Source organism: Babylonia areolata, chromosome 30 (genome assembly GCF_041734735.1).
Source record: "Babylonia areolata isolate BAREFJ2019XMU chromosome 30, ASM4173473v1, whole genome shotgun sequence".
NCBI classification, from domain to species: domain Eukaryota; kingdom Metazoa; phylum Mollusca; class Gastropoda; order Neogastropoda; family Buccinidae; genus Babylonia; species Babylonia areolata.
The window spans coordinates 24,474,854-24,498,874 of NC_134905.1; the positions used below are offsets into that span (position 1 = coordinate 24,474,854).

Here is a 24,021-nt window from a genome sequence, read left to right on the forward strand (position 1 = left end):
TTCTTTCTCTCCGGACAGTACTTTCATGTTTTGTCTTCATTTCTTCTTCTTTCGTTCTCTCCGGACAGTACTTTCATGTTTTGTCTTCATTTCTTCTTCTTTCTTTCTCTCCGGACAGTACTTTCATGTTTTGTCTTCATTTCTTCTTCTTTCTTTCTCTCCGGACAGTACTTTCATGTTTTGTCATCATTTCTTCTTCTTTCTTTCTCTCCGGACAGTACCTTCATGTTTTGTCTTCATTTCTTCTTCTTTCGTTCTCTCCGGACAGTACCTTCATGTTTTGTCTTCATTTCTTCTTCTTTCTTTCTCTCCGGACAGTACCTTCATGTTTTGTCTTCATTTCTTCTTTCTTTCTCTCCGGACAGTACTTTCATGTTTTGTCTTCATTTCTTCTTCTTTCTTTCTCTCCGGACAGTACTTTCATGTTTTGTCTTCATTTCTTCTTCTTTCGTTCTCTCCGGACAGTACCTTCATGTTTTGTCATCATTTCTTCTTCTTTCTTTCTCTCCGGACAGTACCTTCATGTTTTGTCTTCATTTCTTCTTCTTTCTTTCTCTCCGGACAGTACCTTCATGTTTTGTCTTCATTTCTTCTTTCTTTCTCTCCGGACAGTACTTTCATGTTTTGTCTTCATTTCTTCTTCTTTCTTTCTCTCCGGACAGTACTTTCATGTTTTGTCTTCATTTCTTCTTCTTTCTTTCTCTCTGGACAGTACCTTCATGTTTTGTCTTCATTTCTTCTTCTTTCTTTCTCTCCGGACAGTACCTTCATGTTTTGTCTTCATTTCATTTCTTTTTCTTTCTTTCTTTCTCTCCAGATAGTACTTTCATGTTTTGTCTTCATTTTTTCTTTCTCTCATGTTTTGTATTAAGTTTGGTTTTTTTGTTGTTTTTTTTTCACTTTCTCTTTCTTGTTTTGTGATACCCCCGAAAAACTGTCGCCGCTCTTGCAAGAAACATCCAACTGTTTCTTGGACATTCAAAACTGGATGACTCTAAATAAGTTACAATTGAACGTGGACAAAACTGAATGATCATAGGAACCAAACAAAAACTCTCATTACAACTGACTCAATCAAACTTGGCAGTACATCCATCCCTCTTTCCAGTTCAGTCAGGAACCTCGGTGTTGTCCTTGACAACACACTGTCCGTGCAAAAATATATCAGTCAGACATGTCAATCCTGCTACTGTCAACTGCGGTGCATCAGTTCCATCCGGAAATATCTGTCCATTGACGCATCATCTAGACTTGTCATTTCTCTCATTCTCTCACGCCTTGACTACTGTAACTCGTTTGGTTTGCCTGCTTCATCCATTCAGTCCCTTCAGCACATACAAAACTCTGCTGCCCGACTCGTCCTCAAAAATAAAAGATCTGAGCACATCACTCCTCTTTTGCAACATCTCCACTGGCTGCCTGTTTCACACAGAATAAAGTACAAGATCAGCACTCTATGTTATGAATGTATTCACAAATCTGCCCATCTCCATCTCGCTCACTACGATTGGCTTTGGATCCACTCTGTTTACGCATACCCAGATTCAAACACTCGACTGTTGGCCACCGTTCTTTCTCTGTCTCTGGACCTTGCAATTGGAATGAACTACCTCTTTCGCTTTATCAAGTCTCCACAATCAGCTCTTTCAAGTCTGGCCTTAAAACCCACCTCTTCCCAAAATAGCCTCCCTTCCCTGCCTCTTTCTTGTCTTCCTTCCCTGCCTCTTCCTTGTCTTCAGTTTCTACAGTTTTAGAGTTATGCATGCGTGTGAATGACTGGTGCGAAAGCGCTTTGATTTGTCTGTGCACAAGATTCAGCGCTATATAAATACCATTATTATTATTATTATTTTGTCTTAATATTTCTCTTTCTCCTTTCTTTCATGTTTTGCGTTTTATTTTTCTTTCTTTCACCTTTCATGTGTTGCCCTCTTTTTTTTTTCTTCTTTCATTTTTTCTTTCTTTCTTTCCTTCTCCTTTCTCTCACGTGTTGTGTTCATTTTTGTGTGTATGTCTTTCTTTCTCTTCCCGACAGCCTGGAGGTGAAGAGGATCCGTACAGCACGCTACCTACAGGCTCTCATTTTGGCCCCCAACTTTTTCTCTGTCAAATTCGTCCTCTTGCTTACCTTTGTCACCTACGTGTTTGCGGGCGGTCACATGACCCCGGAGAAGGTGTTTGTGGCAATAGCGGTGTACCAGGCCATCCGTGTGCCCATCACTGTCTTCATACCGTTCGCTGTGCAGACCATATCTGAGTTTCGCATTTGCTGCGAGCGTGTGCAGGTACGTGTATGGTGTTGGCGCTGGCCTAGTTTTTGCATTTCTAACACGCTGTTTTGTTGACGTAGCGCTCGTTTGTTTGGTGTTTTGTTGTTTTAAAAAACAGTGTCGTTCTGTAAATATGGTTTTTTTTGTTTTTTTTTCACTCACTTTGACGTATTGCTCATTGCTTTGGTGTATGGTTATTTAAAAAGAAAGAGTATCGTTCTGTAAATAAATCCCCCCTTTTTTTTTTCTTCACTCCCTTTGTTGTTGTGCTCGTTTTTATTCTTAGAAAAAAAAAAGAGAAGAGTTTTGTTCTCTAACGTTCTTGCTTGTTCGTGATGTAGTGTTCACCAGCTTTGCCAAGTTAGGAAGTTCAGTGTAAATTGAAGTCAAAATTATGTAAAAAGCAAAGTGCCAAGTTAGAAAATTATATATATATATATATATATATATATATGTGTGTGTGTGTGTGTGTGTGTGTGTGTGTGTGTGTGTGAGAAAATCTTTTTTTTTTTTTTACTGAAATGTCTCAAGCAAGGTCAGACAGTGACCTGGGAGACGATTGGGTTTTATCAGAAAATGATTGTCTCAAAAAAAGCGACATTTTCCAAAGTTCCCATTAAGAAAAAAAAAAAAATTAGGTAAACGGAGTGCATCCCTTTCCAACCAAGCTTTGTTACGTCATCCATAAGAATGCCAGCATTCTGGATGTCTTAAGCTAGGTTAGACAATAACCTTGAAGCACCACAGCCCTTAAAGTTAAAAGTGCTTGACTTTCATCTTGGCAAGTTGTTCAAAGGCAGCGCGCGTCATGCTTGTGTTTTTTCACCTTTTGTTTTGTGTTGCCTTTTTTTACATTTTCTGATTGGGTGTTGTTTAGAAACAGAAATACCACTTAACCACCCACTGGTTGAATCATCACTTTTGTTAACTCCGGAGATTTTCTGATTGGGTGTTGTTTAGAAACAGAAATACCACTTAACCACCCACTTGTTGAATCATCACTTTTGTTAACTCCGGGAGAGGTGGAATCCAGTGGAATGGATCTAGTCTTGTGAAATCCTTCCCCTTTGAAATGTTTACTGTCATTAACTCTTTAATTTGAAAATTCTCAGAATATTATATAACCTCTAACATTTCTGCCCTGAAAGTGAACAGTCTCCAAAACTATCTTACCATTGTCATTAACTGTTTAAATCTCAGAGTATATAACCTCTAACATTTCCGCCCTAATGGTGAACAGTTTCTGTCATTAACTCTTTAAATCTCGGAGTATATAACCTCTAACATTTCCGCCCTGATGGTGAACAGTCTTTTTGAAACTATCTCACCTTGGAAGGGGGGAAAAACTAAGTTAAACCCAACTTTATGCTCTTATCTCTTGAATGCTGTACCTCACTTGGGAAAGCAAAACTACTTTTGAATGGTTTCAGCCTTTCCACTCAGCACTTTGTGGTATCTTGCACTGTGTTGAGTTGTCCCTTCAACATGGTCTCTGCATGGAGGAATGTGTTTCACTGGTTGCTGTTTGGATGTGTTTGATTGGTTGCTGTTTGGATGTGTTTTATTTTGGTGTGGATGTGTTTGATTGGTTGCTGTTTGGATGTGTTTCATTGGTTGCTGTTTGGATGTGCTTTATTGGTGTGGATGTGTTTGATTGGTTGCTGTTTGGATGTGTTTTATTTTGGTGTGGATGTGTTTGATTGGTTGCTGTTTGGATGTGCTTTATTTTGGTGTGGATGTGTTTGATTGGTTGCTGTTTGGATGTGTTTTATTTTGGTGTGGATGTGTTTGATTGGTTGTTGTTTGGATGTGTTTCATTGGTTGTTGTTTGGATGTGTTTGATTGGTTGTATTTGATTGGTTGCTGATTGGATGTGTTTGATTGGTTGCTGATTGGATGTGTTTGATTGGTTGTATTTGATTGGTTGCTGATTGGATGTGTTTGATTGGTTGCTGATTGGATGTGTTTGATTGGTTGTATTTGATTGGTTGCTGATTGGATGTGTTTGATTGGTTGCTGTTTGGATGTGTTTGATTGGTTGTATTTGATTGGTTGCTGATTGGATGTGTTTGATTGGTTGCTGATTGGATGTGTTTGATTGGTTGCTGTTTGGTTGCTGTTTGGATGTGTTCCATTGGTTGTTGTTTGGATGTGTTTGATTGGTTGTTGTAGGATGTGATTTTGATTGGATGTGCTTCTTTGCTTGTTGTTTGGATGTGTTTCATTGGTTGTTGTTTGGATGTGATTTTGATTGGACATGTTTGATTGGTTGTAGTTTGGATGTGTTCTTGTTAGGAATGTGTTTCATAGGTAAATGTTTGGATGTTTTTCATTGGTCGCTGTTTGGATGGCTGCCATTGCTACGAGGAAACTGTAAGACTGCTAACAGGAATGGAAATGTTCTGATTTTTTTGTGTCACGGCCACTACGAGGAAACCATAAGACTGCTAACAGGGATGGAAATATTCTGATTTTTTTTTTTGGGGGGGGGGAGGGGGGGGGTTGAGGGGGGGGGGGGGATCACTGGACAAAGTGAAAATTACAATATTCAGACAACGTGTTTCAATTGCTTTTATGTAGACTGGCAGCTTCATACATGAAAATCATATCTGTGTTCGTGTGTGTGTGTGTTTGTGTGTGTGTGTGTGTGTGTGTGTGTGTGTGTGTGTGTGTGTGTGTGTGTGTTATGAATGTATAACAGTATGGCTCTGTGCAGTCTCTTGTTCAGTCCTGTATACATTTCTTTCATATTACTCAGTGCCTCTGACAAGGTCATGATGGTTTGTTTTGGGTAATCTTCTGTGCAGTCTGCGGTTTTGTGCAGTTGGCTATGAAGTCGTTTGCCTAAAGTATCTAATGGTGAACGGGATATGTAACTGTTTGGTATTTTTTTCTTTTTCAAGCAGATATACCAAGATATTTAGCTGCTCTGATGGAAAATGTGTGGTAAAGGTGTTTTTTTTTTATGAACATATACAACCATTCTGTTGGAGAATACTTTTTATAAACACTTATACGGAGAAAACTTTTACGAAACAGACTATTCTGTTGCAGAGTGCTTTTATGAATGTGTGCGATTTTTATGCAGGATTGTGATTTTATGAATGCATATGCAACCATTTTGTTGGAGAATGTTTTGATGAGGTCAGTGTGGTTTTGTGACATCTGCTAAGTAAACTCTGTTGTATATTTTACTTTAAAAAAAAAAAAATTTGATTTCAACTAGAAATGTGTTTGTTTTGGTCCACAAACATTTGTTGTGAACATTGCTGATCTTGAGGGAAAGTCAAGCCCAGAAATGTGGATATTCTTTTTGTATTTTTTGTGTGTGGAAAATACAAACAAAAGGAATTATGGTTTGAATATCTTTTTATTGTTATTATTTTTATTTTTGTATATATATATATATATATGTATATATATATATTAAAAATACAGTATTAGGAGTTAGTCTCCATAGATTCAACAATCTAAAGGAGATTGGGTATAGTGGAAACATTAATGGTAGCGTCCAGCTTGCAGCGGTTTATTCTGTATTGTCTCTGCTTAACGTGTGGACAGTGGTGTATTTGTATTTGTATTTCTCTTTTTTTTTTTTGTCACAACAGATTTGTCGGTGTGAAATTCGGGCTGCTCTTCCCAGGGAGAGTGCATCACTATACTGAGAGCGTCACCTTTTTTTTTTTTTCCTGCGTGCAGTTTTATTTGTTTTTCCTATCGAAGTGGATTTTTCTGCAGAATTTTGTCAGGAACAACCCTTTTGTTGCTGTGGGTTCTTTTACATGCGCTAAGTGCATGCTGCACACGGGATGTCGGTTTATCGTCACATCCGAATGGCTAGTGTCTAGACCACCACTCAAGGTCTTGTGGAGGGGGAGAAAATATCAGCGGCTGAGCCGTGATTTGAGCCAGCGTGTTCAGATTTTCTCACTTGCTAGGCGGACGCGTTACCTCTAGGCCATCACTCCACTTGATGTTGACGTGTGTGTTGAGTTCTGAGTGTCTGCAGTGCAGCTGTGGCTGTTTGACTTGTGATTGTGCTGTTCCTGTTTGTCTTTTTGCTGTTGCTGTTTTTCCAATGTAACCCTTTAGCTGTCAATGGGGTGTCCAGTTATTGTTTGACCGTTGCAGTTTTGTTGTTGACCTTGTTGATTAACGTTCTTCTGTTTGGTTTCTTGTTTTTGCTGTTGTGTCTACAGTGTTTTTAAAATGGTTTGTGTGTGTGTGTGTACGTGTGTGTGTGTGTGTGTGTGTGTTGGGATGTTTTGAATTTTTTTTTTTTTTTTTGTGGTAGACGACTGTTTGAAAATGTCTAACATTTTTCCTCGTATGGATCATGCACATGTGTGAGGTTTTTGAGTGTTTGTGACTGCATCAAAAGCATTGCAGGTGTTAACGATAAAAAACCTTGCAGCAGATAACACATTGTTACCTCTGTCCAGAAGGGGACTGGTTGGTGAATGTTGGAATGATCAGAACAGGCCCAGCAGTGAGCACACTGCTGTTCTTGTGCTACTTTTTGCAGAGAGTGCTGACCTCATGTCTGTGACGAAATGAAAAAGTGCGTGTTGTGGGATTGTGGAACAGCAAGCACAATTTGTGGGGAGCAGAAACGTTTGACGTGTTCGTTGAAATGAGTGAAAACTGGTTGTGTGGTGTGGAAAGGAAAGTGCCAGTAGGAGCTCAAGTTCAGAGGTGGCGTTGGGAATCGGAGAGAGATGTGCGAAGATGTAGTTTTGAAAGAACCAGAGAAAGATGTATGTAGATGTCGTTTTGAAAGAACCAGAGAAAGATGTATGTAGATGTCGTTTTGAAAGAACCAGAGAAAGATGTATGTAGATGTCGTTTTGAAAGAACCAGAGATAGATGTATGTAGATGTCGTTTTGAAAGAACCAGAGAAAGATGTATGTAGATGTCGTTTTGAAAGAACCAGAGATAGATGTATGTAGATGTCGTTTTGAAAGAACCAGAGAAAGATGTATGTAGATGTCGTTTTGAAAGAACCAGAGATAGATGTATGTAGATGTCGTTTTGAGTTATTTATGGGATATTTGTATACCACTTTAATCATCGTCTGGTAAATTCATACATGCATGCAAACACACACACAAACACACACACACACACTCACACACACACACACACACACACACACACACACACACACACACACACACACACACACACACACACACACACACACACAGGGAGTGCTCAGACACAGACGTATGCCCACACCATTGCATCTTTGCGAAAGCTATGCACATGTGTATGCAGACACATGTGCACATACAAGCACACACACACACACACACACGCACACACACACACACACGCGCGCGCACACACACACACACACACACACACACACACACACATACACATGCTCTTGCTTTTCTTCATGGATGGCCATACACAAGAGTTATAACGCTTCCAGTGGGGGTTCCATGAGGACTGGTTTCATGCTGATTCTACTGACTGGTGGAAAGAGAATTTTCTGACGCTCAGATGCACTTTATCAGTTGAGAGAGAGAGAGGGGGGGGGGGGTGAGGGAAAGAGGGGAAGAGAGAGCTGTGTCTGTGTGACCACAGTATCTGAATCAGTCTGATGGAAATGAGCGGTTTCTTCTGTTTCTCTCTTTGTCTCTCTTTGTGCTACTCACCTGGTTTCATGCCGATTCGTCCGACTGGTGGAAAGAGATTTTTCTGACGCTCATATGCACTTTATCAGTTGAGAGAGAGAGAGAGAGAGGAAGGAAGAGGGAGAGAGAAGAGAGTTCTTGTATCTGGGTGGTCACAGTATCTAAATCAGTCAGACGCCAATGAACAGTTTCTTCTATTTGTCTTCTTCTTCAAGTACTACTCACCTGGTTTCATGCCGATTCTACCGACTGGTGGAAAGAGAATTTTTTGATATGCACTTCAAATGCACTGTATCCTTCAAGAGAGAGAGAGAGGGGGAGAAAGAGAGAGAGGGAGTGAGGTAGAAAGAGAGAGAGAAGAGAGTTGTATCTGGATGGTCACAGTATCTGAATCAATCAGACGCCAATGAACAGCTTTTTCTATTTGTCTCTTCTTCAAGTACTACTCACCTGGTTTCATGCCGATTCTACCAACTGGTGGAAAGAGAATGTTCTGACGCTCAGATGCACTGTATCGGTTGAAAGAGAGAGAGAGAGAGAGGGGGGGCGGGGGGGGGGGGGGGAGGGAAAGAGGGGAAGAGAAGAGAGCTGTATCTGTGTGGTCACAGTATCTAAATCAGTCTGATGCAGATGAACAGTTTCTTCTTCTTCTCTCCTCTTCATGTGCCGCTCACATGGTTTCATGCTGATTCTTCCGACTGCTGGAACGAGAATGTTCTGACGCTCAGATGCACTGTATTGGTTGAAAGAGAGAGAGAGACACAGAGAGAGAGAGAGAGAGAGAGAGGGGGGGGGGGTGGAGAAGAGAGCTGTGTCAGTGTGACCACAGTATCTAAATCAGTCTGATGGAAATGAGCGGTTTCTTCTGTTTCTCTCTTTGTCTTTCTTTGTGCTACTCACCTGGTTTCATGCTGATTCGTCCGACTGGTGGAAAGAGAATTTTCTGATGCTCAGATGCACTGTATCCTGAGAGAGAGAGAGAGAGAGGGGAGGGGTGGTGGAGGAGAAGAGAAGAGAGCTGTGTCTGTGTGACCACAGTATCTAAATCAGTCTGATGGAAATGAGCGTTTTTTTTTTCTATTTTTCTCTTTGTCATGTGCTACTCACCTGGTTTCATGCCGATTTATCCGACTGGTGGAAAGAGATTTTTCTGATGCTCAGATGCACTTCATCAGTTGAGAGAGAGAGAGAGAGAGAGAGAGAGAGAGAATGAGGAAGGAAGAGGGAGAGAGAAGAGAGTTGTATCTGGGTGGTCACAGTATCTAAATGAATCAGACGCCAATGAACAGCTTCTTCTATTTGTCTTCTTCTTCAAGTACTACTCGCCTGGTTTCATGCCGATTCTACTGACTGGTGGAAAGAGAATTTTTTGATATGCACTTCAAATGAACTGTATCCTTCATTGTGTGGGTCATTGAGAAGTGGGTGGGGTCATTGAGGAGAGGGCGGGGTCATTGAGGAGTGGGTGTGGTCATTGTGTGGGTCATTGAGGAGAGGGCGGTGTCATTGAGGAGAGGGCGGGGTCATTGAGGAGAGGGCGGGGTCATTGAGGAGTGGGTGTGGTCATTGTGTGGGTCATTGAGGAGAGGGTGGGGTCATTGAGGAGAGGGCGGGGTCATTGAGGAGAGGGTGGGGTCATTGAGGAGTGGGTGTGGTCATTGTGTGGGTCATTGAGGAGAGGGCGGGGTCATTGAGGAGTGGGTGTGGGTGGGGGTGAGGAGGTAGAAAGGGGTAGAAGTGGAAGGGAAGAGAGGAGAAGAGATCCCAAGTCATGAGAGAGATACGTTACATTTTGTAGTCATTTTTTTCTTTGCTTGTGTCTTTTTCTTTCTTCGGAACTTGAATCGGACGCTGTTGATGTCACTGACCCTCTGTTTCGGTGTATTTTCTGTCTGGTCAGACTGCTTTTGCTTCTGTCGTAGACGTTTTCCGTTCATTTTTTTCTTGTCTAACCAAGGAACTGCCATGCCGAGATGCCAAGCTGATAATTTGATCACACTTTTGCTTGTCCACAGCCTTTGTTGTCAAAGATACCTTGCTGAAATAACAAGCTGATAACAACATGCTTTTGCGTACACACTTACTTGTACAAGCACACACACACACACCCATATCCCCCACCCCCAACCCCACACACATATGTGCTGTAGATCACACTCCAAACAGCTTGCAGCCTTTGTTTTCTTGCCAAGCCGGCCTTGTGCCAAATTCAGCTTGAACTGGAATAATCCTTTGGCATGACTCATTTTGACTCACTTGTGCAAATACCACGAGTCTTTGAATATCACATGGTTTGGGATATTGCTTAACCTCTTGACTGCGCTGTTGACGTACGGCGTACGTCATGAAATGCCGCTCACCAGTGCTGTATTGACTTATACACTGTAAGTGGACCTGGACACTGTTGCACAGCCTTGACAGTGTGTGTAGTTGATCACAACAGTCACAAGAAAGACTGGTTGATATCTGGTTGATGTAGCACCTACATGTTGGAGTGACAGTCCCCTTTTTTTTTTTATTGCATTTTATGGAGTTTTTGTGTCAGATTGACTCATTATTTAAACATGTGAGTATTAAAAACTAAATTTTGGTTCATTTTCCTTTCATTTGATATAAATTTTTATGCACTTATCTTCAGTAATTTTTTAAATATAAGCAAATTAAAATCATTGGCATGTTTTTCTGGAAATTTTCTCAGCATAGGCAATAGCAAAACGTACTAGCAGTGAAGGGGTTAATGTGTTGTAAATATTCCAAGGGTTGAAACCGCACACGTTGTGTTGAGTTATTAGATATACTGCAGATTGTTTTGTTGCAGTTGCTTTTAATGATACTAACACCAATACTAACAATGTAAATTTGTATAGTGCTTACCCTGCTTCATTCAATCACTGCCTGAGGTCCTGTAGCAGTGAACATTACTGTGAAACAAATATTGTGGTGTATTGAATAGGTCCTCCTTCATGCTTTTGGAAAACCCACAGTATTTAAACATTTCCTTTTTTCTGTTTTTTTTTTTTTTTTATATTTTTTTTTTTTAAAACAAACAAACAATATCTGATGACTGATTCAGAAGGGGTGATCCCAAATAGGGATACAATTCCAAGACAGATGGAATTTCAAAGTGTGTGTGTGTGTGTGTGTGTGTGTGTGTGTGTGTGTGTGTGTGTGTTATACATTCAAGGCAAAGGGACTTTCACTGTTATTTATCTATCGGAAAGCCTATTCCCAGTGATAGAATTTCATAAATGAATGATTTCATGGTTTTTAATTTTTTGATTACAAGTTGTAATATTACAAAAGAAAGTGTCTTGAAAAAAAGTTTAACTCCCAATTCTTTTTTTCAACAAGTCAAGAATTTCAACCCTTTGTGGGATATGAAGTGGTACAAGGTAGTGAAATTCCAAGATAATGGATTTTCATGCTAGCTTGAAGGAAAGGCGAACTTTCTGAAATGAAAATGATCACAATCTTGTCTTATTTGTAAAGCAGAGGTTCATTATTCAGCCAGTATATATATATATATTTTTTATCTATTTAAACAATTTTCTCTTTGTCTACATGTCTGTATTTTTCCACCAAAGACTGTTGTGTTGTTTTTTTTGTGTGTTTTGTTTTTGACAGTATTCCTCAAATTCTTTTCTTAATGTGTACACTGAGTTAAAACTTCTCTTTTCTTTGACTTGTTTTATTTTAATCTATTCTAATCTTCTGTGATCACTTCCAAACTAACCTGCCTGCCAGTATTTGTTTTGAGCATTTTCTCTCTTTGCAGTTTTTTGTATATTCTGGCTACGCTCTGTGTCCTTAGCAACGAGATGGAAAAGAGAGAGAGAGAGAGAGAGAAGACAGTGGGACTGACATCGGTTATCAGTGTATTGTATTGTATTGTATTTCTCTTTTTGTCACAACAGATTTTTCTGTGTGAAATTCGGGCTGCTCTCCCAAGGGAGAGTGCGTCGCTATACTACAGCGCCACCCATTTTTTTGTACTTTTTCCTGCGTGCAGTTTTATTTGTTTTTCCTATTGAAGTGGATTTTTCTACAGAATTTTGCCAGGGACAACCCTTTTGTTGCCGTGGGTTCTTTTACGTGCGCTAAGTGCATGCTGCACACGGGACCTTGGTTTATCGTCTCATCCGAATGACTAGCGTCCAGATCATCAAGGTCTAGTGGAGGGGAAGAAAATACCGGCGGCTGAGCCGTGATTTGAACCAGCGCGCTCAGATTCTCTCGCTTCCAAGGCGGACGCGTTACCTCTTGGCCATCACTCCACTGTGTGTCTTTTGTGGGCCACATGGACCACTGTGTGTTGTTTTAATCTCCACACATCAGTCTAGTGTGTGTGTGTGTGTGTGTGTGTGTGTGTGTGCATATTGTTGTAAGTTACACACTAAATCTTTTAAAGACTAGATGGGCATGTTTGTGTGATGTTTTATACTCACATTTTTTTTTCATATGTTATTAGCATTCTTATTTTTTCAGTTACAAACTGCGTGTGGCTTTGAAAGCCTCATTTTTTTATAGATAATAATAAAAATGTCATAATATATTGTACTTATATGGCGCAAACTCCCCAAATGATGGACTCAAAGCGCCTCACATGAGACAGTACGTATACAGCCCAACACTCGGCTTATATCACAGATTGACATAAGTTTACATTTGGGCCAGCACCAAAGTGAGAGCTGTATTATCAATGGTTTCTCCAGTCAATGGGAAACCATTTACAGCTTAGTCTTTTGTGAAGGACTATCACTCTCAAACTAGGAGGAAAAATTGCACCAGCTCTTAGTGCTGCAGCCTTGTGGGCGAGTTGGCCTTTGGGAACCATCCCAATGCCGACTGTCCTAAAACCCTCTTGGCTGAGAGAGTGGGGATGTAACTTGGGCAAGGCACTCTCCACTATAATCAAAGTCTAGCCCAAATAGTTGGAACAGCAGTTGCCTCCTCTGCTGTTGTGATGGTCATTGTCAGACACGACGGACTATCGTATATAGTGTATACTACACATGAGCACATGAGGAAATAGAAATGGAAAAACATCTATATAAACCCATACGAATTACAATACTACAAAGTACAGATATGAATAATCACAGGAAAAAGGCACAAAACATAGATCCATGGAGAAAGCGAGTGAGAGAGAAAAATTGTCTCATCCAAATGACTAGTGTCCACTGAGGCCACCGCTCAAGGTTTTGTGGAGGGGGAGGAGGTGAGAATGAAACATACTGGCACAGCACAGCACGGGGACTTGATCCCCCACGCACACGGCTCGGGATTCTCTTGACTTTCCTAGGCAGACGCGGTAAGTGAGCGCTGGGTCCCCACTAGTGGCACTGTGTGGATGTTGTCCTTGCCTTTCAGCCGCGAGATGAGATGGATCCGGGCAAACGGGTACCTCCGCTTCCTCAACTACACTCCGCCCTTTTTCATGCCCAAAGTGGTGATGCTCCTGTCGCTAGCGGTGGGCGTGGCGGCGAGGGGAGAGATGTTGTCGCCGGTCAAAGTGTTTGTCTTGCTGGCCTTCCTGAACGCGATCCGCGTGACGGTCTTCATCATGGCCCCTGTGGCCGTTCAGATCCTGGCTGAGCTCTTCGCCGCCGTCCACCGTGTCAAGGTCAGTTGGGGCGGTGTTGTTGGTGGGGGTGGGGGGTGGGTGGAATCGTTCCGTTTGTCCGGTAACGAATCACAGTCGGGGGGCGTACGTACTGTATTGTACATACAAGCAGTGATCAGATTTTGCCTCCGTGGAAGCTTTCGATATTTCCCTGGTTGTGTTATGCATCCCAGTCAGGGGACGTACTGTACAAACACAAGCAGTGATCAGGTTTTGCCTCCCTGGTGGGTTTCAACATTTCCTTTCTCATGTTATCCCATTTAGGGACACGTCCTAGTTAGGGACACTTTTTACTAACAAGCATTTATAGATTTTGCCTTGCTGGTGGCTCTCTGTATTTCCTTTGTCATGCCAGTTAGGGACACACTGTACTAACAAGCATTGATAGATTTTGCCTTGCTGATGGCTCTCTGTATTTCCTTTGTCATGCCAGTTAGGGACACACTGTACTAACAAGCATTGATAGATTTTGCCTTGCTGGTGGCTGTCTGTATTTCCTTTGTCATGCCAGTTAGGGACACACTGTACTAACAAGCATTGATAGATCTTGCCTTCCTGGTAGTTTCGTGTTATGAATCCCAGATAAGCAGTGATATATTTTGCCACCCTGGTACCATCAGTATTTCCTTTGTCCTGTTATGAATCTGCCAGGGACATGCTTTACTGACAATCAGTGATAGATTTTACCTCCCAGGTAGCTTCCGAAAGCGCTTAGATTTGTCTATGCACAAGATTCAGCGCTATATAAGTACCATTATTATTATTATTATTAAGAAGCAACTTTCGTTGTTTTGGGCTGTGACATTAGTTTCCAATGATGATTGATGATACCAAGGAAATCTGACATTAAGCCATGTCTGAGGGTGAAGAGAACTTTCAAGTTGTAAGTAGAAAGCTTTTGTTTTAGGATGATAAGAACATTAATGTCAGAAGATGGAAGCTTTTGTTGTGGTGGGCAGCGGCATTATTTTCCTACGATGATTGATGATTCTAAGGAAATCCTGACATTAACTCTCTCCATACGACCGGCGAAAGAGACAACGTTAACAGCGTTTCGCCACAGTTACCATCATCAAAATATTGCAAGCAGAAGGCTCTTATATTGAAGAGGTGAATGTTGACAAAGAATACCACAATTCTGACGACGGAAGCTAAATGTTGGGTCATTCAGACACCCACTGGACATCCGAGGGGTCTGTGTAGGGGAGAAGAGAGGACTGGCTGTACTGAGTGAGTTAACTCTCTCCATACGAACGGCGAAAGAGAAGACGTTAACAGCGTTTCATCCCAATTACCATCATCAACATACTGCAAGCGGAACGCTCTTATACTGAAGAGGTGAATGTTGACAAAGAACACCACAGTTCTGACGACGGAAGCTAAAGGTTGGGTCATTCAGACACCCACTGGACATCCGAGGGGTCTGTGTAGAGGAGAAGAGAGGACTGGCTGTACTGAGTGAGTTAAGCCATGTCTTAGAATGATAAGAACTTTAAAAGTCAGAAGGAGGAAGTTTTTGTTGCAGTCATGCGTCTGACCAAGGAAGTGGCTGAAGCTGCTGGTGGGTGGTGGTGGTGATGGTGGTGGTGGTGGTGATGGTGGGGGTGGGGTGGTGTCCCCTTGTGTGCTGGCCTTCCTGTGGGTTGGATCGGGATTCCCTTGGTTTGGGGCTGTCTCTGTGTCTGTCCACCTCTGTCTTTGTCTCTTTCTGGATGTCTCTGTTCACCTCTGTGTCTGTGTCTGTCCGTCTCTTGTCTGTCTGTCTCTTTCTCTCTGTCTCTGTTCACCTCTGTGTCTGTCCATCTCTTGTCTGTCTGTCTGTCTCTTTCTCTATGTCTCTGTTCACCTCTGTGTCTGTCCATCTCTTGTCTGTCTGCTGTCTCTTTCTCTCTGTCTCTGTTCACCTCTGTGTCTGTCCATCTCTTGTCTGTCTGTCTGTCTCTTTCTCTATGTCTCTGTTCACCTCTGTGTCTGTCCATCTCTTGTCTGTCTGCTGTCTCTTTCTCTATGTCTCTGTTCACCTCTGTGTCTGTCCATCTCTTGTCTGTCTGTCTGTCTCTTTCTCTATGTCTCTGTTCACCTCTGTGTCTGTCCATCTCTTGTCTGTCTGCTGTCTCTTTCTCTCTGTCTCTGTTCACCTCTGTGTCTGTGTCTGTCCATCTCTTGTCTGCCTGTCTCTTTCTCTATGTCTCTGTTCACCTCTGTGTCTGTGTCTGTCCATCTCTTGTCTGCCTGTCTCTTTCTCTGTGTCTCTGTTCACCTCTGTGTCTGTCCATCTCTGTCTGTCTGTCTCTTTCTCTATGTCTCTGTTCACCTCTGTGTCTGTGTCTATCCATCTCTTGTCTCTCAGTCTCTTTCTCTATGTCTCTGTCCACCTCTGTGTCTGTGTCTGTCTATCTCTGTCTTTCTCTGTGTGTCTGTCCACCTCTGTCTTTGTCTGTCTTTTTCTGGATGTCTCTGTTCACCTCTGTGTCTGTCCGTCTCTGCCTGTCTTTCTCTTTGTCAGTGTCTCTGTCCACCTCTGACTGTCTTTGTCTCTTTGTCTATGCCTGTCCACCTATGTCTCTGCCAGTCTCTGTCTGTGTCTCTGTCCACCTCTGTCTCTATCTGTCTGTGTCTTTGTCCACCTCTTGTGTCTGTGTCTTTTAATCTCTGTCTTTGTCCCTTTGCCTATGTCTCTGTCAGTCTCTGTCTCTCTCTCTTTGTCTATAATAATAATCATAATGTACATGTATATAACACCCTTTCTCTCTAAGAGCGATAGGTGCTTTACATGAAAGACGTGTTTTTTTGGTCTGTGTGTATGTTTCTGTCTGCGCCTTTGTCTATGTCTTCGTGTCTGTGTCTCTGCCCATGTCTTTGTCTGTGTCTTTGTTGCTGCCGGTTCCATTCTGTCTCTGTCTTTGTTTATGTGATATTTCTTTGTCTGTGTCTCTTAAGGTATGTCTTCCTACTTACATGTCTTCATTTTTGAGTGTGTGTGTGTGTGTGTGTGTGTGTGTGTGTGCTATCGTTGGTGGTGGAGGTGGTGTGTGTGTGTGTGTGTGTGTGTGTGTGTGTGTGTGTGTGTATCAGTCTCCCCTTTTTATCTGTCTTTCTGACTCTGTGTGTGTCTGAATGACAGTGGATTTTGCAGGTGGTTATTTATTTATTTTTTTTCTAACACCAAAGTTATGATGGATTAAAGCTCTGGTCATTAACTGAAATTTTTGATGGGAGTTCTCTGTGGGTCTGTGGCATGTGGAGTGGAACTCTCTTTCATCGACCTCCTGCCTCCTCCTCCTGTTCCCATGTTCGGCTCTCTGTCTCTCCTCTTTCCTTCTTCGGTCTCTCCATGGTCTCCCATCAGCATCTTCTCTACCCACCCTCTCTTTATGTTAGGGAATGTTTGTGCCTGCCTGTGTGTGCGTATGTGTTAGGGTAGCTGTTAGATACACATGTATTGTTAAAATGTATGTATGCAGTGTGTGTGTGTGTGTGTGTGTGTGTGTGTGTGTGCGTGTGTGTGTGTGTGTGTGTGTGTGTGTGTAGTCACATTTTGGTGTGTGTATGTAACATAGATGTAATGTTTTATGTTAACAAAGCGTTTTTGTAAAGCACCTAGAGCAGATTTCTGGATAGTGTGCTATATAAGTATCCATTATTATTATTATTAATGTGATCCTTCTTCCTCCACTTCCCCGGGGGAAGGTATGTGTATATTCAGAGGTGGGGAATAATGGTCTTTAAAAAAAAAAAAAAAAAAAATGTAACCTTTGTTGGTGATGAAGACCTGGGTGTGGGACTTTTGTGCATGCGCTTTTCCTTCCTCTCCAACGTTTTGCATTATACTGTTTAAAAGCGTTTAGACTGACCATCATACTGTAGGTTTTATATATTATATATATGTATATATCGATTGAGAGATAGATAGATAGATAGAGAGAGAAAGAGAGAGAGAGAGATTTCTTTTTTTTCCCCCCATTGAATTGTAAGACTGCAGAGAATAACACAGGGTCATGATGATGATGATGATATGGATATACTTATTTTGTGCCTATCTTCGGCCGGAGACCAAGCTCTAAGCACTTTGCAAACACAGGGTCATGATGATGATGATGATATAGATATACTTATTTTGTGCCTATCTTTGGTCGGAGACCAAGCTCTAAGCGCTTTGCAAACACAGGTCATGATGATGATGATGATATGGATATACTTATTTTGTGCCTATCTTCGGTCAGAGACCAAGCTCTAAGCACTTTGCAAACACAGGGTCATGATGATGATGATGATATGGATACTTATTTACTATTTATTTCTGTCTGTCCTCGGTCGGAGACCAAGCTCTAAGCGCTTTGCAAACACAGGGTCCTGATGATGCTCAGTGTTGTGAAAAACTCATTTGTCGCAGGAAAGAGGTTGGTGTGAAACGGCACATGTTCTGGGTCCGTGTCTTTAGGCAGACTGTCAACAGCCTGCAGTCCTCACTCTTCCTCTGGCCCATTCTGGCCATATATGTTGGCCTTGGCTGGCCGGTTCAGGCCGCCTCTGTGTACCCGGCCATCCTGGGCTTCAGCATTGTGCGCCATGTCATCATCAATCGTGTGTTCATGCTCTCCCTGGTTCATGCCGAGCTGGTCGTCTCGCACAGAAGGATCAAGGTGAGTTGTTCACACAGGCATCAGTCGTGTGTTCATGCTCTCCCTGGTTCATGCGGAGCTGGTCATCTCGCACAGAAGGATCAAGGTGAGTTGTTCACACAAGCATCAGTCGTGTGTTCATGCTCTCCCTGGTTCATGCGGAGCTGGTCGTCTCACACAGAAGGATCAAGGTGAGTTGTCCACACAGGCATCAGTCGTGTGTTTGTGTTCTCCCTGGTCCGTGCCGAGCTGGTCGTCTCGCTCAGAAGGATCAAGGTGAGTTGTTCACACAGCCTCAGTCATGTGTTCATGCTCTCGCAGTCTCCTCTATAATCAAATTCTAGCCCAGATAGTCAGGACAGCAGTTTCCTCTGATGGTCATAGTTGGACACGCCTGACTGTCATACACTTTGAAGGCACTTCAGTGGACGTAGAATGCTGGTCCATGCGGAGCTGGTCGTCTCACACAGAAGGACCAAGGTGAGTTGTTCACACAGGCATCAGTCGTGTGTTCATGCTCTCCCTGGTCCATGCGGAGCTGGTCGTCTCACACAGAAGGATCAAGGTGAGTTGTTCACACAGGCATCAATTGTGTGTTCTTGCTCTCACAGTCTCCTCTATAATCAAATTCTAGCCCAGATAGTCAGGACAGCAGTTTCCTCTCATGGTCATAGTTGGACACGCCTGACTGTCATACGCTTTGAAGGCACTTCAGTGGACGTAGAATGCTGGTCCATGCGGAGCTGGTCATCTCACACAGAAGGATCAAGGTGAGCTGTTCACACACAGTTATCAACACTGCTGTACTCTGAAGGGTCAACGCTGCTCGATGTATTAATTAGAGATTGACATAAACTTCCAGTTGGGCAAACATCGAAGACAGAGCTGTATGGTCAATGGTTTCTGCACTGCTGTGGGAATTCATTTACACCTTAGTCTTTTCGTGAAGGACTATGACTCAAACTTGCAGGCAAAGTTGCGCTGTTTTTTAGTGTCGCAGCCTTGGGGGCTAGTTTGCCCTTAGGGACCATCCCATCGCTGACTGTCCTTCAGCCCTCTTGGCCGAGAGAATGGTGATGTAACTTGGGGAAGGCACTCTCCACTATAATCTGATTCTAGCCCAGATAGTCAGGAGAGCAGTTGCCTCCTTTGCTGTTCTGATGGTCACAGACTGACTGTCATTCATTTTGAATGCACTTCACCCCCGAAAACGGAGTATGGCTGCCTACATGGCGGGGTAAAAACGGTCATTACACGTAAAAGCCCACTCGTGTGCATATGAGTGAACGTGGGAGTTGCAGCCCACGAACGCAGAAGAAGAAGAAGAAGAAGAATGCACTTCAGTGGACAGAGAAAGTTGAGTGAATGGAGATGAGAGCTGGTTCAGATCCCTCATTGAATCACATCCAGACACACTCACTAACTTACTAAAGGTTTGAAGTTTTTACTGGATTCACACACACACACACACACACAACACAGCACAGCACAGCACAGCACAACACAACACAACACAACACAACACAACACAACACAACACACACACACACACACACACACACACACACACACGCAGAGAGAGAGAGAACAAGAACAAGAACAAATTTTATTCCTTAAGGCGGCCACCAGCCATTAGGAAAGGGTCTCTTGCTAAAAGGGTGTACATCTTTGATATGCATTTCATGTCAGCTGAGAAGTAACTTGAATTAGACCAAACTATTGTTAATAAAGGTCAAATTAAGAGAGAGAGAGAGAGAGAGAGATTCACATTTTCCCCACAGATGGATAGAGAGAGAAAGTGATTCACATTTTCCACTGAGAGGTAGAGAGACAGATGGGAAGAGAGCAAAAGTAATTCATATTTTTGCCACTGAGAGAATTATTTCTTCCACAGAGAGATTGATTTACTCTCTATTCACTCATGACTGTGCAACTCTAAATGAATGTAACACCATGGTCAAGTTTGCCCATGATACAACTCTAGAAGGGCTGATTACGAACAGTCATGAGTCAAAATATAGGGAAGAAGTACTAGAACTTGTTAGCTGTGTATCAAAAACAAAAGAATTAATTTTAGGTTTCAGGAAAGCCAGATCTGACCCCATACCACTTGTCATTAAAGACAAGGAAGTAGAGATTATCGGCGAATTTAAATTTCTCGGACTGATCATTTCCAACGATTTGAAATGGGAGAACGTTATCACTGTTTGGTACGGAAACATTTCCAAGGCAGAAGTCGCAGCCCTGAACAGAATCGTAAAAACTGCCACCAAGATTACTGGGGCTGATCTACCTTCTCTAGAAGACGTATATTATAAGCAGCTACTCAGAAAAGCAAAATCAATCAGCCAGGACGAATCACATCCAGCTTTTGGGATTTTCAAGATGCTCCCCACTGGTTGACGGTACAGAAGTATAAGGACGAAAACCAATCACTTTGCCAATAGTTTTTTCCCCAAAGCAGTCAGTGCCCTGTCTCGTGAACAGATCCAGTATGATTAAGGAGAACAGTGAAATCAACAACCATTTACCTGAAGATCTAGTCATCAGCCCCATCCACATGTAATTTGCAGCTTCTGTTCAAACGTGTGTGTGTGTGTGTGTGCTCGCGTACATGTGTGAGTGTGCACAAGTTCTTGCATTGATATGCATATGTATCTATCCTAAATTCTACTGTATTTGTGTATGATTTTTGATTTATGTTCGTACCTTTTTATGTACTGTCCCCTTCCCCACCCCACCCAATATTCCTTGTGACCCCGGTACACTTGGTAATAAAGATTTATTCTATTTTATACTATTTACTTTTGTTGGAGAGGGTGAGTGAGAGACAAAGTGATTTACATTTTTCTACAGAGAGTCAGAGAGAAAGAGAAAAAACAACATTTTTTCCCCAGGTAGAAAGAAAATGTTTCACTGTTTTCTGCTGAGTTAATAATTCCAGTTTTTCCACAGAGAGAGAGAGAGGGGGGGGATGGTGGAGAGAGAGAGAGAGAGAGAGGTGGGGGATGGTGGAGAGAGAGAGAGGGGGGGGATGGTGGAGAGAGAGAGAGGGGGGGGTGGAGAGAGAGAGAGGGGGGGGATGGTGGAGAGAGAGAGAGGTGGTGGATGGTGGAGAGAGAGAGAGAGAGGTGGGGGATGGTGGAGAGAGAGAGAGAGGTGGTGGATGGTGGAGAGAGAGAGAGAGAGGTGGTGGATGGTGGAGAGAGAGAGAGAGGGGGGGGATGGTGGAGAGAGAGAGAGAGGTGATGGATGGTGGAGAGAGAGAGAGAGAGGTGGGGGATGGTGGAGAGAGAGAGAGAGAGGTGGGGGATGGTGGAGAGAGAGAGGGGGGGGAATGGTGGAGAGAGAGAGAGAGGTGGAGGATGGTGGAGAGAGAGAGAGAGAGGTGGTGGATGGTGGAGAGAGAGAGAGAGAGATGGTGGAGAGAGAGAGGTGGTGGATGGTGGAGAGAGAGAGAGGTGGTGGATGGTGGAGAGAGAGAGAGAGAGGTGGTGGATGGTGGAGAGAGAGAGAGAGAGGTGGTGGATGGTGGAGAGAGAGAGGTGGTGGATGGTGGAGAGATAGAGAGAGAGAGAGATGGTGGATGGTGGAGAGAGAGAAGGGGGGGAATGGTGGAGAGAGATAGAGAGAGGGGGGGAGAGGAGAGAGAGAGAGGGGGGGGTGAGAGGAGAGAGAGAGAGAGATTCACATTTGCTCACAGAGGGATAGAAAGGGAAAGTGATTCAAATTTTCCACTGAGAGAGAGACAGACGGATGGGAGAGAGAGAGAGAAAGTAATTAATACTTTTGAGAGAGATAGAGAGAGGGGGGGGGGGGGGGGGAGAGGAGAGAGAGAGAGAGGGGGGGCGGGGTGAGAGGACAGAGAGAGATTCACATTTGCTCACAGAGGGATAGAAAGGGAAAGTGATTCAAATTTTCCACTGAGAGAGAGACAGACGGATGGGAGAGAGAGAGAGAAAGTAATTAATACTTTTGAGAGAGAGAGAGAGAGAGGGGGGAGGCCAGTTCTTCCACATTTAGCAGGAGAGAAACAAATTTATTCATATCTGAGAGAGAGAGAGAGAGAGAAATTAACATTTTCCAAACATAGAACAAGAGGTTCATATTTTTTCCACAGAGAGAGAGAGAGAGGGGGGGGGGGAGGGGAAGATTTCATTGTAATTTCACCGATTTTCCTTGTACACCGCCCCTCCCCCACCTTCTTCTCCCCCTCCTGTCTAAAGGGCAGAGCTCAAAACAGTCATACACATGAAGGTGTATCATTCTCACTTGTGTTTGATCCCACAGTGTATCATTCTCACTTGTGTTTGATTCCGCAGTGCATCATTCTCCCTTGTGTGTAATCCCACAGTGTATTATTCTCACTTGTGGTTGATTCCAACCTCAGTCCATTTTGTTCCAGTTTGGCATTGTTCCCACAGTGCATCATTCTCACTTGTGGTTGATTCCAACCTCAGTCCATTTTGTTCCAGTATGGCATTGTTCCCACAGTGTATCATTCCCACTTGTGTTTGATTCCAACCTCAGTCCATTTTGTTCCAGTATGGCATTGTTCCCACAGTGTATCATTCCCACTTGTGGTTGATTCCAACCTCAGTCCATTTTGTTCCAGTATGGCATTGTTCCCACAGTGTATCATTCCCACTTGTGTTTGATTCCAACCTCAGTCCATTTTGTTCCAGTTTGGCATTGTTCCCACAGTGCATCATTCTCACTTGTGGTTGATTCCACAATGCATCATTCTCACTTGTGGTTGATTCCAACCTCAGTCCATTTTGTTCCATTATGGCATTATTCCCACAGTGTATCATTCTTACATGTGTTTGATTCCACAGTGTACCATTCTCACCTGTGTTTGATTCCACAGTGTATCATTCTCACCTGTGTTTGATCCCACAGTGTATCATTCTCACTTGTGTTTGATCCCACAGTGTATCATTCTCACTTGTGTTTGATTCCACAGTGCATCATTCTCACTTGTGTTTGATTCTAAGCTCAGTCCATTTTGTTCCATTATGGCATTGTTCCTACAGTGTATCATTCTTACATGTGTTTGATTTCACAATGTACCATTCTCACCTGTGTTTGATTCCACAGTGCATCATTCTCACTTGTGTTTGATTCTAAGCTCAGTCCATTTTGTTCCATTATGGCATTGTTCCTACAGTGTATCATTCTTACATGTGTTTGATTTCACAGTGTATCATTCTCACTTGTGTTTGATTCCGCAGTGCATCATTCTCACTTGTGTTTGATTCCACAGTGCATCATTCTCACTTGTGTTTGATCCCACAGTGCATCATTCTCACTTGTGTTTGATTCCACAGTGCATCATTCTCACTTGTGTAGGTTCCCACAGTGTATCATTCTCACTTGTGTTTGATTTCACAATGTACCATTCTCACCTGTGTTTGATCCTACAGTGCATCATTCTCACTTGTGGTTGATTCCAACCTCAGTCCATTTTGTTCCAGTTTGGCATTGTTCCCACAGTGTATCATTCCCACTTGTGTTTGATTCCACAATGCATCATTCTCACTTGTGTTTGATTCCAACCTCAGGCTGTTTTGTTCCAGTGTGGCATTGTTCCCACAATTCATCATTCTCACTTGTGGTTGATTCTAATCTCAGTCCCTGTCATTCCAGATTGGCATCATTCTCACTGTGTATGATGCACTTGTCTTTGTATCCAACGTTAGTGCATTTTGTTGCAGTATGGCATTGTTCCAACAGTGTATCATTCTCAATTGTGTTTGATTCCATCCCAGTCCCTGTCATACCAGACTGGCCCCATTCTCAGTCTGTGTCATTCTCATGTTGATTTTCTCATTTTGCACTTTGGTGTTTGTGTCTCATTTGC

At 42.8% G+C, this 24,021-nt stretch overlaps 1 protein-coding gene across 6 annotated transcripts in view; it reads left to right on the forward strand.

The window, feature by feature from the left end:
* LOC143275324 (ATP-binding cassette sub-family C member 4-like) overlaps positions 1-24,021 on the forward strand; it is a 135,403-nt gene that overhangs the window by 51,895 nt on the left and 59,487 nt on the right. For 4 of the 6 annotated variants that reach the window (XM_076579337.1, XM_076579339.1, XM_076579340.1 and 1 more), the window contains one exon: positions 13,284-13,536. In XM_076579337.1, the coding sequence (XP_076435452.1) occupies positions 13,284-13,536 (253 nt within the window). Of the gene's footprint in view, positions 1-2,035; positions 2,286-13,283; positions 13,537-24,021 lie in introns of all 6 variants that reach the window. The other 2 variants (XM_076579338.1, XM_076579342.1) reach the window with 1 other exon arrangement.